The 14,964-nt window shown below is 37.9% G+C and overlaps 1 protein-coding gene across 1 annotated transcript in view; it reads right to left on the reverse strand.

The window, feature by feature from the left end:
* Nucleotides 1-14,964, reverse strand: part of Rttn (rotatin) — a 234,439-nt gene that overhangs the window by 169,875 nt on the left and 49,600 nt on the right. Inside the window, exons 12-16 of the mRNA XM_052155468.1 lie at nt 6,449-6,661; nt 4,915-5,027; nt 3,290-3,416; nt 1,506-1,631; nt 945-1,061 (exon numbers count right to left, since the gene is read on the reverse strand). Of these exons, the coding sequence (XP_052011428.1) occupies nt 945-1,061; nt 1,506-1,631; nt 3,290-3,416; nt 4,915-5,027; nt 6,449-6,661 (696 nt within the window). The remainder of the gene's footprint in view (nt 1-944; nt 1,062-1,505; nt 1,632-3,289; nt 3,417-4,914; nt 5,028-6,448; nt 6,662-14,964) is intronic.

Genomic DNA, 14,964 nt, shown 5'->3' on the forward strand with positions numbered 1-14,964 from the left:
CTTAGGTAGACTATCATATCATCTGCAAATAATAATAGTTTGACTTCTTCCTTTCCAATTTGTATCCCTTTGACCTCCGTATTTTGTCTAATTGCCCGAGCTAGTACCTCAAGTACAATATTGAAAAGATAAGGAGAAAGGGGCAGCCCTGTCTAGTCCCTGATTTTAGTGGGATTGCTTCAAGTTTCTCTCCATTTAGTTTGATGCTGGCTACCCCACCTGAACTCTTAAGAACCTCAATGAGATTTTTCAGAGCAGAGTATCTTATCAAACATCAGCACACTTAAATAGAATCCTATTTAATAAATACAAAAAAGATTTTCATTTTTGAATGTGAACTTTTGACCATGGAACCAATATATTTTATAGTAATTTGACAGTTGTTCACTTCCTAAAAATAAAGACAATTATGTACTTAGAAACAAACAAACAAATAAACCTGGGACTGGAGATACGGTTCAACTGCAATGAATAACTTCTTTCTGAAGTTCAGTTCCTAGCACCCATATCGGGCAGCTCATAACTGACTATCGCTCCAATTCCAGGTGATCCGGCACCTCATTCTGGTCTCCATGCATATCCACACAGACGTGGCATACACTCATACAAACACACATATACACATAAATAAAATTAGTTAAGTCTGTGGGTCCTAGCTTTCCATCCAAGGGAGATAGGAACCTAAACAGTCCTCATTCTTTCAATGCCAAAAAAGGAACCTCCCACCTAGGTATATAAAGCATACACTGGCAAATTCGCTATCCTTGTTTAATCTTCTGCCAAGAACAAGACAGCTAGGCACTTCCTGCTCACTTATCCCCAGTGCCTTCACAGCTCCACTTAATTTTTCTCACAATGTGATGGTTCTGCTGTTTGCATTCTTTTAAATCACTGACAACCAGCCAAAGATAAATGGATCATAAAAAATGAATTGCACAGAGTACCTGTAGCACTGGAATGACAGGACAGAGAGATTCGATAAACTTGTTCCAGGTCAGAGCTGTCATCCTCAATCGGCCCTGAAGCAGATAGAGCAGAATGGCCTTGGCAGCAGCATTCACCTGCTCAACAAAAGACACAGCAAGCTATGAGATGTACCACCAGGGCCTCTCACAGACCTATGTTTATAAAATCTGAAAAATTGCAAAATCGACTTATCTTTCTTAAAGTGTTCCTCTCTCCATACATCTATAGTCTGGTATTAATGAGTTTGCTCCCGTACTAATTTCTACTACTTTACCCTCATCAATAAATCTGAAATAGTAACTATTCTCTAGCTCCCTACATACAAAAGATAATCATAAGTAAAATGTTGATCTGATTCTATGAGATCAAGTACATTCTGTATTCTAATTCACCATTTTCTTTAGCATCTTTTTATGTAAATAATATCAGAACTGAACTAATACACCAAATGCATATGTTCTTATAGCTTCTCATCAAATTGTTCACATTTCTTTGACTTGGTAGAGTAATCTTTTATCCATGTTTTTAACATATTATACCTCATTTTTGGATTCTTGAATACCAAATGCAGAAATCTCATATAGAACTTTTGGATGAAGCAGAAAATGAATTCCACTACAAAGTGAAGATACAGGTTTAGTGACATTATGGATACCTAAACATTCCTGTAAAATAATACAAATATTTTGAAATTAGTGAATGGTATTTCTAAGAGTATTCTTTCTTCTGTTTATAATTTGTTTCCACTATTAGTTTTCACATCATTAAAAGGTTATTTATCTAATAAGATTTTTCTACCTAACTGCTCGAGTCTATATGGGCTATATAATGTCCAATGAGTAAAATCTTCAGAAATAAAAACCACAATCATAACTTCTAGAAATCAACAGATATAAAAGGCATGACAAAACCCTAAAACTTTAACCTAATGTGTGATTTGAATCACTGAGGCTTGAGAACGAAAAACAAAATTCAAATTAAAAAAAAAGGAAGGAAGGAAGGAAGGAAGGAAGGAAGGAAGGAAGGAAGGAAGGAAGGAAGGAAGGAAGGAAGGAAGGGAAAAGAAAAGGGGGGAGAGGAAGGAGGGAAGGAAGGAAGGAAGGGGGAAGGAAGGAAGGAAGGAAGGAAGGAAGGAAGGAAGGAAGGAAGGAAGGGAAGAAGAGAGGGAGGGAAAAGAAAAGGGGGGAGAGGAAGGAGGGAAGAAGGAAGGAAGAAAGGAAGAAAGGAAGGAAGGAAGGGGGAAGAAAGGAAGTAAAGGAGAAGGGAGGGGAAAGGGAGAGAGTGTGTGTTGAGAATATGCAATGAAACACACAAGGAAAAAAACAGAAATCCTTTCTCAATTATAAGAGAAATGTTTTCCTAGAACCTGTTCAACGTGAGAGAGAATTTAAGTGATCAGAAACATTAAGAGAACATAAACCCACCAGGTGGAAGTACACAGAATATTGGGTCACAAACCTAAACTCAATTTTTTTCATACTGCAAATTACTCTCTCCTTACAACTAGTAACAAGTCACAGGTCAAAATACATACATGTAATCTCACATACATCTATGCATATCATTTTTGACTATTAACTTAATGCCACAAATAAATGCTCCAAACTTTTAAGAGCTAAGGTTTCAACCTTAATTTTTAAAAATAGCTGTCACTTCTGTAAAGCACACACAATTCTCTTGAGCTTCAGCTTATTCATCCATAAATATAATAATTCCCTTTACAAGCCATCTATGGCCATCTCCTAAATGATACTACCCAAATTACAGCTTTAAAAAAAATCATCACAGATGGTCATAGTGCCATCTGAATACCATAGATTAAAAATCCTAACACTCAGAATTAACAACCTTAGTTCACTAAAAAGGAGATTTAACATAAAGTCATCATTAAGCCAAAGGAAGTAAATCCCAATTTATAACAATAAAGATAAATTAACTAAATAGATCTCACATCTTTCAGATTAAACTAAACACCTGGCAAAAACATGTGTAGTATGAAACTATACTTTAGGCAGACAAAACAAACAATAATACATTTTATTCATAAAGACATGTGTCTCCAGTAAACATACATTCTGCAACATGGATGGAAAGACACACAAACAGCGAGAGTATCTGAGATGTCTGTGTCATTGCAGTATTTTTATTAATGTAAAAACAAATCAGAAGTAAGAATGGAAAAACGCAAACACTTGTTAAACCCAAACCTCCAGGAGTTGTTAGATTTATAGTGCAACCGTCCCAGAGCTGACTAATGACTACCATCTACTCATAGCATACAGTTCTTAGGGCTAACACAAAAACAGCAGAAGAAAAGTTCCACCTTCACAATCTCCAGGCAGCACTGGTAAGTCTCCACCTTCACCTGTGGCAATGGGTGAGACAGCATATGGAGAAACACCTTCTGACTCTCTCCCTGGAGTAATGGACTAGCCTGTGCAGATTTCCAGCTAGTAAAAAGGAAAAACAGCCAAGACATCTGAGGTCAGCAAGTTAACTAAGCAAAGAATTACAAAGCATGTTGGAAAAGATCCCCTCCTACTCCAGGTTCCTTTGTGTGAAATCTTTAATTAATTAGATTGGCATGAACACAGGCAAAAAATAATTCTCTCTAAAGGAATAGAGAGAGAATTATACAAAAAGAAAACATCCCTAAAAATTCACACTTGCACCCAGGCAAGGTAACACATGCCTTCAAGTCTAGCACTTATGGGGTAGGCATATCACTAAGTTCCACCTGGACATAGGAAGTGCCAAGCTAGCCAAAGCTACATAGTGAGAACTCATACAAAATATAATAAATAAAATTGTTATTAAAATAGAATTTTTGGACTTGAGCCTGTGGCACAGCTTAAGGGATAGAGGTGCTTGTCACACAAATCTGATGACCTGAGTTCAGTTCCCAGATCCTACACAAATAGAAGTGACTCTCCTCCCCAGAACTGTCCTCCTGGCTCCATAGGTCACGGCATGTGCACCCATATTGCACACACATACATATCAGTAAAAAAGTAAATAAAACTAAAACTCAAAAGTTAGCTGATGTTTGTCATATTATAAAATTTATTATAGGAATCTGGCCCAATATCTTAATATAAAATAACTAATGAATAATGCTTTCTAAAAATCCACTTAAGAAGATTAGTAATAAGTATAAGAAAATAATAAAGCGTATAAAAAGGAATCTTAAACTTATGTAATTATTTCTGTCAACTTTGTTTTGAGATTGGGTCTTACTAGGCATGAATGCTAATGAATGCTGGCTTTTAACTACAAGTGAGTCTCCTGCTTCTGTTTCCTGAGTGCTAGGCCTGTAAGTGTGAACCAGTACCTCCGACTATTAATAACTAATAAATGAGTAGTTGACAAGGACAACTACAAATGCACACAAATCCAGGAACTACTCATTTTCATTAAGGGCATGGCACTGTTAAATTAACTCTTGAATGAACTCTTGTTAACTAGCTTAATCCAGCTATACATTAATGAACTAATACAATTTAATAGTGCAACCCATAAAGCAATTTAAATTAAAATAGAAAATGTGTAAGGTCAGTTTCATTTCTATATTTTTATTATTTATTTTTATTTTTTGTGCATTGGTGTTTTGACTGCCTATGCCTGTATGAGGATGTCAGATCCTCTGGAACAGGAGTTACAGATAGTTGTGTACTGCTATGTAGGTGTTGGAAACTGAACCTCGATCCTCTGCAAGTGCAGCCAGTGCTCTTAATCACTGAGACATCTCTCCAGCCCCAAACTTCATTTATATTCTTCCTAAGTTTACACACCCATGTTCAATTATATTACTCTTAAGTTTACACATCCATGTTCACGCATATTACTTCTAAGTTAATAATGCATGCCTCACATCTAATGCCTGCACATGCATGTGCTCACACATACTGCCCTATATTAATACTGTCACATTTAAAAAGGAAATATTACATCTTTGAACAAATGCAGATGATTTCCTTTATTAGGGGGGAATGCTGATGATAGGAAAAGCTAAGCAAGGCTTGGTCCGCCAGCTCCACTAATTCTAGGAGATTCTGTTCACCCTGCAATAAAAGAGAAAAAGGATAGGAAATATGAAATTCATATAGAATAAAATTCTCATAGTTAACTAAGTACCTTCAGGAAATTAAACCATTCAGAGACCCTGTTCACATTTAAGTCTACTTTCTGACAAATCAATATAAAAATATCAACCTAGAAAACAAAGTGTAGGGGGAAATCCTCGTGAAATGCCATCTGAGACTTCCTTATTTGGGTTTCCTTTGCTCACTTGTGACCTGTGTGACTAAAAGCTTGGTGTATTTTATTACATATCACCCTGACAAGCTCTGGAAACAAGAAGGCATCTATACATCTATACACAGTCAATAGACTTCAGAATGCCCAAAAATAATAAATAATAAATGTACTTAAAGATGCTATTTAAAATTGTAAACAAAGAAACTGGAAGCCAGTGGCATCGAGAAGTGACAAAAAACTTGGCGAGGCCGAGTAGCTCAGGCCTTCATCCCAGCTACTGAGGAGGCTGAGACAGGGGGTCAAGTGTAAGACCCACCAGTACTACAAAATAAACTCAAGTCAAATCTGATCAATTTATAAAACTAAATAGAAAAGTAAGCAAAAGGGCTGGAGGCTTAATTCAGCTTCAGCAGTGAAATGTTTATCTAACAAAGAGGTGTGAGCTTCCATCCCCACACGGGAATGTATTAACAGAGGGAATATGGCAGAAAGGAAAAGAAAAAATTCATAATGAATAAAGATGAATTATAAACATGAGGTTCAGAGATACTTCAAAAGGAATAAGAATTGTGTGCTTACTCTTCAGGGCCCATTTTGATATTCTCAGATGCTACATATACCTCTACTCAAGACAGTGCCATCTCTGGAACCCATCTTTAGAATCCACTAGCCTTTCAGTATAATATGTTATATTTCAACAATAAATTTAAATGAGATAAGTGGTAATAATTACTATTTTGATACTATCCCTCAAACTACCCACTATCTTACAAATAATAACTCAAGACTGTAATTAACAGCTACAACAATATCAGGTTCTTCATAAAAACATGTAGTCAATGTCATAAAAGATTAAAACAAAATTTTATCTAGAAGTCTCTAAGTATACATTATCATTTAATCAGTCATCACTCAGTTCCCAAAATGTAAGACATTGATAGAGGTACTTGCTATTATGTGTAAGACAGAATAGTTATAGCTTTTTCAAATGGCTAATTCTATGAAAACACACTATTCAGTACCCTAATGTCTCTGTTATTGCTTTTGTATAAATTATATCTTTATTTTAATAAGAATATAGACCACTCCAATCAAAATGTATCACATTTTTTTCACATACCAACAACCAATTCACTTGTTGTTTATCAGTTGGAACACTGTAAGTTAGATTTTCTAAACATTTCACCAAAAAAAGATTTAAGAGATTATTTGCAAAATATTTTACCTCTTTCCCCACATCAGATAGAAAGTTACAGGTACATTCAATTGAATAAACAGCCTCTGCAGTTCGCTTATAAATGCTGTAATTTTCAGAATCCAGCTGTTCCAAATAAGCCACAACAGTGTCATGAATCTCTGGATATTCCAAAGAAATAGGCAGGTCCAACGAGACAAAAAACAATGCTGCTGACATGGACTCTGGCAAAAACTCACTTGCCTTGATGAAAAAAGAAAATGTAAGTTAAATATTTTCTAAATTTTTTTTTTTAGAAACAAACTGTATACTATTAGTTGAGCCTATCTTATTAATTCTCCAAAATCTACTTTTTTTTTCCATGAGAAAATTGTATTTCCCAACATAGCAGCATATCATGTACTTCTATGTTTTATTCAATGCAATTTCTCTCTGCCCAAAATGTTTCAAGTCCAAATATGGCCTCCTTGTCCCAGTCTGGGAGATGGGTTACCTTCCCCCTCTCATAGAATTACTCTCACTTTAGTTGTTGTCCCTTATTTACACCTCTGCTATGAAGTAAAGAATGAAGCCAACACACTCCTGGGACAGAAACATTTTCTCTGACATATCTAAGCATGCAATACAGGGCTTAATAACTACACATGAAACAGTACAACACTAATTTAATTTCAACTTGATTTATTTGAGCAGAAATTGATTTGTGTGCTCCTTTTAAGACAGAATTCAATGTAATATCTCAAATCATTTCAGAAAACTTACTGAAGGCAGACCTATTGTTTACATTACAAAATATTTTATAATCAAATTCAATGGATCTAAAAACTAGAACTAATTTTAATGATTATAGTTCTGCGGTAAGATTATAAGTATTAATTAAAAAATAAAATGTAGTTTAGTCAAAGTTAAAGAAAAATCATTCCACAAGCTTAATAGTATGACTGAAATGTCTTTATTACTGAATTTAATCAGGACTTATTTCACTGACATCCTATTTTAACAATAATTGTCAACTGCCTAAAGTCTAACAATAAAAGCTAACTGCCAGGTAAAGATCAAAAAAGATAAAGGAATTAAATTTCAGATTAAATCCACTGAAAAGCTAAGACACATAAGGGAGTAGCTATTAGAAAGTCACGAGACCCTCACTGTTTTGTTAGTAATGCTCTTACTGAAAAGGAAAGAGAGAAAAGCTGTATGTGGTCACTCAACAAACATTAACTGGGCCTCCCCTCTGCAGCTGTCTGTGCTGGACACCGTACCAGAACCTGAGGACACAGCAGAAGCAAAACAAAATCTCTGCCTCAGGAAGCTGACATTCCACTAAAGAAGGAAGAGAGTAAATAATACAAGATGTCAGATGTGGCTACAAGTACTAATAAAAAAATTTAAATCAGGATGAAAAGATGGAAAAGCATTATATGTAATGAATAAGGGAAGTCCTACTACTTTATAGCAGTACAGTGTCTCTGTAAGGTGACATCAGAGTTTCCTAGTTTGCCTTCTATTGCTGTGATAAGCATCATGACTAAATCTAATTTAAGGAGGAAAGGGTTTATTTGGCCTTCCATCACCAAAGAAAACCCAGGCAGGAACTCAAAGCAAGAACCTGAAGGCAGGAACTGAAGCAGAAACCAACGAGAAATCGTACTTAGTAGCTCAATTTCTGTAGCTTGCTCAGTTTTCTTCCTATACACCTCAGGACCACCTGCAAAAAGATAGCATGGTCCACTTTGTCCTGGTCTCTCCCAGAACAATCATCTATCAAGAAAATGCCCCTGAGACTTGCCCACAGGCCGCTCTGATGGAGGTAACTCTTCAAGGAAGGCTTCCTCTTCCATGATACTCCTATACAATAAATTACCTGGTACAGATCCCAGCCCAGGTGGGGACAGACTGACATGGTGACATGGCTCCTGCCCCTGACACAGCCCAGTGTAAGCCTCCATAAGTGTCCATGGCTGCTATGGGTGTAAGGATTGTTTGTATAATAATGTACATTATTTTCACATTCCTCCAAGGATCCCTGTTAATGCTAATGATTCTATGAGAATCAGAAACAGCACAAGTCCAGGAGGTAAAGGTCTCATAGCTAAAGTCTCACCATATGGACAGCCCTTAATGTTATTGGAAAGAACATAAATACATGAGTTTGTTCGAAAATATATATAATTTCTCAACTACGCAAAATGTAAGGATGCAATATGAATTATGAGGGGGTTCATGAATCTAAAGGAACAAAGGCAGCTACCCTATGACCCAGCTCATACAACGACACAAAGGCAGGCAGATTCCTGAGTTCAGCGTCAGCCTAGTGCAGAGCATGGTTAGGCACAGGTGTGGTAGAAATGGTAATTTCAGGGCAGGGTCCCACCCAACTAGTTTATTGTCTGTGCTAAACAGAGGTAGAGAGATTTCCCAATTCTTTTGCAATGTTAAGAAAAATATGTGTGCTTGCTGTCTCTTAAGAATCATAGACCCGGGGTCACTCATGATGCTGATTCACAAGATAATCTAATGGAAACCTGCAGTAAATGACTGACTTGGTATGGAAATAAAAAACTCAGCTTTTAGTCTGCAGGAGATGAGCTAGCAAAAAGAAATAGCAATTCTTTTTTAGATATTTTTTTTTCTCTAGTAAGAAGAGAGCTGTCTGGAGATCTCTGGAGAACAACACAGCTCTTCAAGAATTGTTTCTTAACAAGATTTCTGACTTGGTCAGAGGATCCAACAATTTTTTAATAGCCGCTTTTCTGAGTTCAGTCAGAAAAGCTATGAGCTATCTATATAGCTTTTAGAATTTTTACTAGCAAGAGAGCTGTCTCAACTAGAGCGTTTTTAGAATAGCAAGAAAAAGCTGTCTAGAGCAAAGCAGAACACACAGAGAGAAGGGGAGAGGAAGGGACAGAGGGAGGGAGAAAGAGAAAGGGGAATAGAGGAGAGGAAGAGGGACGGGGAGAGGGAAGGGAGGTGGAAGACAGAGAGAGAGAGAGAGAGAGAGAGAGAGAGAGAGAGAGAGAGAGAGAGAGAGAGAAGCTCCAAATAGGCTATTATAGATAGTGCTGAGGGATGGAAATAGGGAAAGAAGAACTGGATCAATTAAGACTTTGATCTTTCTTAATGATTTGCTCACAGATGGAAGCCCTTGACAGAATGCAAGCAAGTATTAATATGACTAGTCTGCAGAGAATACAGAGTAAACAAAGGTAAAAAAAAGAGAGTCCAAGGAAGAGTTCACTGTGGTAACACATACCAAACAGGACATTGGGTTCAACTCAGGTACTTCACACTGGAGAAACTATAATTAAGGACTAAAACCTTTTGCCTAAAAAATTAACATTTGGAAAATGAAGATACTATTTACTGAAATAACAAAGTCTATGGAGAGAAAACACTTAGTAGGCAAAGAGTTAGGACTGAGGTAGGGAGTTTGAGATACCACTATCCAAGTGAAGGTACTGAAATGGAACACTAGAGATATAGAATATTACATATGACATGAAACATATGATACATGTGAATGTCTTGCCTGTAAACATGTCCTGGAATCATAAACAAGTATTTAAAGATCACATAAAGGGAGGTATTTCAGGAAGTCAGTCTTCTACATTTGAAAGACTAAAGAAGATAAAGAAAATCAAGTAAAGAAGAATTGGTGTAGGTACCCGAGGTCTGCAAAGCTTGTGACATCATACAAGCGACAATTAAGACAATGTATAGGTCTGTTGCCAAGGCAACAGCTGCCGTTTACCCAGAATTCCATAGCCTACCTTTACCTGTAATTATGTCACCACCGGTATATAACCGGGCAGCGCTTCTTCCCCATTCTCTTTTTTCTTCTCTCTTTCTCTCCTTCCTTCCCGCCGCTACCCCTTCCCTATCTTAAATAAAGTCCCACGTGAAACTGTTTGGCCTGGTGTATCTCATTGCGGCCCACGGCTCCACCGCATCCCCGAGGCTCGCGAGCGAGCACAGCGAGCAGACAGGACATTTGCACAGAAACCAACAATTGGTGTCTTGGACACACTGTACTGAAGTAATATAACCTAGAGGGTCTAACTCTATGGTGACTACATTTTAGTGTTAGGATTTGAAATCACCCCAGACTCAAATAGTATGCAAAAACAAAGAGCTAAACATTTAATGTGCAGAAACAACCAGCATTCAGGGGTCACCACCACTTCAAACTGGTGACTGAGACAAAGACACTTATAGGAATGCTATTAATCTTTTCTGATATTAAAACTGCAATGAGAACTCTGCCAGTCTTCAAGAGTCACTAGTTAATTACTTCTGAGATAGCAAACAGGGATCTAAAACCTAGAGCACATTCCAAAAGGTTGTAAAATCCATTATTGAAAGGTTATAAAAAAGAAACTATAGGTACAAGGACTGAATATCTATACAAAACTTCAAGGATAAACTTAGTTATGGTCTTTAATTCTCCAAGAACCTGTAGAGCTAGTAACAAATGATGAATGTGTAGCCAGATAATTACTCTTAGTAGATAACACATGTAGATATCCTTTGTTGTAAACCTTTCATTCAATTTATGACTTGAATTTATGTGCAAATTTGTGGTATACTTTTTACCACGTGATCATGCACTCCGAAAGCCATACAAGTGTGGAGAACAAAGAGCAGGGACAGGCCTCCCTTCCCTCTTTCTTCCCAGGACTCAACCAAAGGCTGCAGTTCCTACAGAGACAGAACAAAGGCTATTTCAAACCCACCCCAACCCCCATTCTACTATGCAGTGCTAAACTGAAAAAGGCAGCTTCCAGTCTCAGAACTACTCAGACAGGCAGGTCAGCAAAGTGACTTAGACTTAAGATAGGTAAACATTTTATTATTACTATATTGTTAGGATTAGGTATTCCAAGACCTCACTGATGGGTGCCAGGATGCCCCAGATGGGCTGCATTCCTGTGTCATGAATGATTAACCACAGGATGGGCTGCCCAACACAGATGGCCTATCCTGAGATAAGATTATCTCCCATTCACGCGGCTATCTTCAGGCTGTTCCTCAGTGGGGGATTTTATTGTCTTGTTCCTGGACTTTGGGGTCTTCTGCTGAGGCAAATGGTTTATGGCCTAGTTTCTGAGTGGAGAGAAAATGGGATGAAAAGGCCCCTTCATTAGTTTGAAAGAGCAATGCCTAACTCTAGTGAGAAAAATAATAACTGGGTTTGAATAAGCATTAAGCAGAGAACAGAGTATATAGTACTTGATAAATATTCATTTCCTTCCTTTCCCTTTTTCCCTCAAGGAGGAATTTGACATTTTCACTCTGCTTTTTTGTATCTGAAACTCTGTTATATCAACAACTCAAAACACTATGCTAAGATCCTAAATTTAAATCTTGCATAGCACAGCATTATCTAAGAAATTGATAGAAAGGAGACCTCTGGGATAGGAATTTAGCTCAGTAGTAGAGTGCTTGCCTATCAAGCACAAGATCCTTTGTCTCCAGCAATAGAGGTTATCAAGGACAAGAAATTCATCCCCTTGGGCCCTACCCTGATGAATCAGAATATGGACAATAAGATTATCAAGATTTCTAGGAGATCTGTTTGCACAATATACTTCAAAATGTACTAATCTGAGTCCTTCAGTCAGCACCAACAATAATGAGACTTTACACACATCACTAAAAGCCAGAAGACTTGGAGTATGAAGTCCTCCTCACTTTTACTTCTGATTTCAGGCTGAGAAGCATACACGTATATTCCTAGAATACACTTGGATCTTGGGTTCTGCTTCTTCTGGTTCGGGCTAGTATTTTGAATTCTTCCCCCACACCTCCTAAATATTTACCCAAGTAAAATAACGTTCATTTTATTTCCCAATCAGTTCATTCCAATCAAAAGTATTTTTCATGAGATTACTAACATTTTGACCAAATATGAACTCTACAAAGTTATTTTCAATCAAAAAAAAAAAAAAAAAAAAACAATTTCAAAGGAAAACCCCTTGAACTTGGCTCAAATTGCCTTCAAATTATTGGCAAATCCTCACAGGCAGAGGGCAGCAAAACCTAACATGTCTACAACAATGGAGAAATGAGCAGCATAAGAGCATTTCTATTAAGATGCCATTTTAAAGAACTTGATTAATTGAAGCAAATATAACTAAGTAACCTATAAACATATTAATCATAATATCCTGCAATGCCTAAAACTGAGCTAGTGAAGTGTAAATTAAAATACAAATGTGCTACTAAAAAATTATAGATACTGATTTATTTTCAGAAAAAAAAAACAATGAAAAATTATCTTTGTTGAAAGTTAAAACAACAAAAGAACCCTGGACAAGGTATACACGCACTATACATACACAGTCTACAAGTACACACACATGCACAAGTTTTCAGTTCAGGTGATAGGTCTTGTCTGGAAACATTCATCTAGGGAGAGTAAACAAGTAGATAGCTTTAAGAATCACAAATAGACAGCTTGCTCCAGTGGCACGGAGCTTAGGGTCCAGTCCTGAGGCCTCTGGCAGGAGCCCTCAGATCTCTCCGCTTCCGGATCCAGATCAGCCTGGGCGGCAACCCCATATCTCCAGGTCCTGCAAGAGGCAAGAGGGGCTTCCGGGAGGCCGGCTGGGAAAAGTCAGTGTGCTCTGGTGAATCCAGCGGGCCCCGGCAGGAGCCTTCATGTGTCTGCTTCGGGATCTGAACAGCCTGGGCCACAACACTCGGTCTCCAGGAAGTGCTGGAGACCTGGTGTGTACCCTGAGGCAGTCTGGGAGCGCACAGCTTGCTCCAGTGGCACAAAGCTTAAGTTCCAGTCCTGAGCCCTCTAGCAGGAGCCCTCAGATCTCTCTGCTTCTGGATCCAGATCAGCCTGGGCAGCAACTCCACATCTCCAGGTCCTGCAAGAGGCAAGAGGGGCTTCCAGTAGGCCGGCTAGGAGGAGTCAGTGTGCTCTGATGAATCCAGCAGGCCCCAGCGGGAGCCTTCAGGTGTCTGCGTCAGGATCTGAACAGCCTGGGCAACAGCACCCTGTCTCCAGGCAGTGCAGGAGGTAAGCTGTGCACCAGAGGCCACCTGGGAAGAGGCAGCTTGCACTGTTGAGTCCAACATTGACAAGACCAACTAACACCAGTGAGAACTAGATGGCAAAAGGCAAACGCAGGAACGTCACTAACAGAAATCAAGGCAATATGGCAACATCTGAACCCAATTCTCCTTTACCAGCATGTCCTGGATACCCCATCACACCAGTAAAACAAGATTTGGATTTAAAATCACTGGTCATGATGCTGGTACAGGAAAACATGAAAGACATACTTAAAGAAATTTAGGAGAAAATGGATGAAAAGTTAGAAGCCCTTGCAAGAGAAACAAAAATCATTGAAAAAAATTCAGGAGAATACAAAAGCCAATAAGGAGGAAACGCAAAAAACACTTAGAGAAATACAGGAGAACTTTGGTCAAAAGACTGAGGTCATGAAAGAGGAAACACAAAAATCTCTTAAAGAATTACAGGAAAGCACAAACAAGCAAGTGAAGGAGCTAAGCAAAACCATCCAGGATCTAAAATCAGAAGTAGAACAACTAAGAAAACTCAAAGGGAGACAACTTTGGAGATAGAAAGCCTTGGGAAGAAATCAGGGGACATAGATGCAAATATCAACAACAGAATACAAGACATAGAAGAAAGAATCTCAGATGCTGAAGATACCATAGAAACCATGGACTCAACAGTTAAAGAAAAGGCAAAATGCAAAAAGCTTGTAACCCAAAAGATCCAGGAAATCCAGGACACAATGAGAAGACCAAACCTAAGGATTATAGGCATAGATGAGAGTGAAGATTTACAACTTAAAGGGCCAGCAAATATCCTCAATAAAATTGTGGAAGAAAACTTCCCTAACCTAAAGAGAGAGATGCCAAGGAATATACAAGAAGCCTACAGAACTCCAAACAGACTGGACCAGAACAGAAATACTTCCCGTCACATAATAATCAAAACACCAAATATACTAAACAAAGAAAGAATATTAAAGGCAGTAAGAGAAAAACGCCAAGTAACATATAAAGGAAGACCTATCAGAATCACAGCAGATTTTTCACCTGAGACTATGAAGGCTAGAAGACCCTGGGCAGAACTCATGCAGACTCTAAGAGAACACAAATGCCAGCCAAAACTACTATATCCAGCAAAACTCTCAATCACCATAGATGGAGAAACTAAGATATTCCATGACAAAACCAAGTTTACCCAATATCTATCCACAAACCCAGCCTTGCAAAGGATAATAGGAGGAAAACACCAAAACAAGAAAGGAAACTTCACCCCGGAAAAAGCAAGATAGTAACCTTTCATCAAACCTAAAAGAGGTTAACCAATCAAATTTAAAAAATAACGTCAAAAATGACAGGAAGAAACAACCACTACTCCTTAATATCTCTTAACATCAATGGACTCAATGCTCCAATAAAAAGACATAGACTAACCAACTGGATACATAAACAGGACCCTACATTTTGCTGCATACAGGAAACACACCTCAGGGTCAAAGACAAACACTACCTTA

This window comes from Apodemus sylvaticus, chromosome 13, assembly GCF_947179515.1.
Source record: "Apodemus sylvaticus chromosome 13, mApoSyl1.1, whole genome shotgun sequence".
Classification (NCBI taxonomy): domain Eukaryota; kingdom Metazoa; phylum Chordata; class Mammalia; order Rodentia; family Muridae; genus Apodemus; species Apodemus sylvaticus.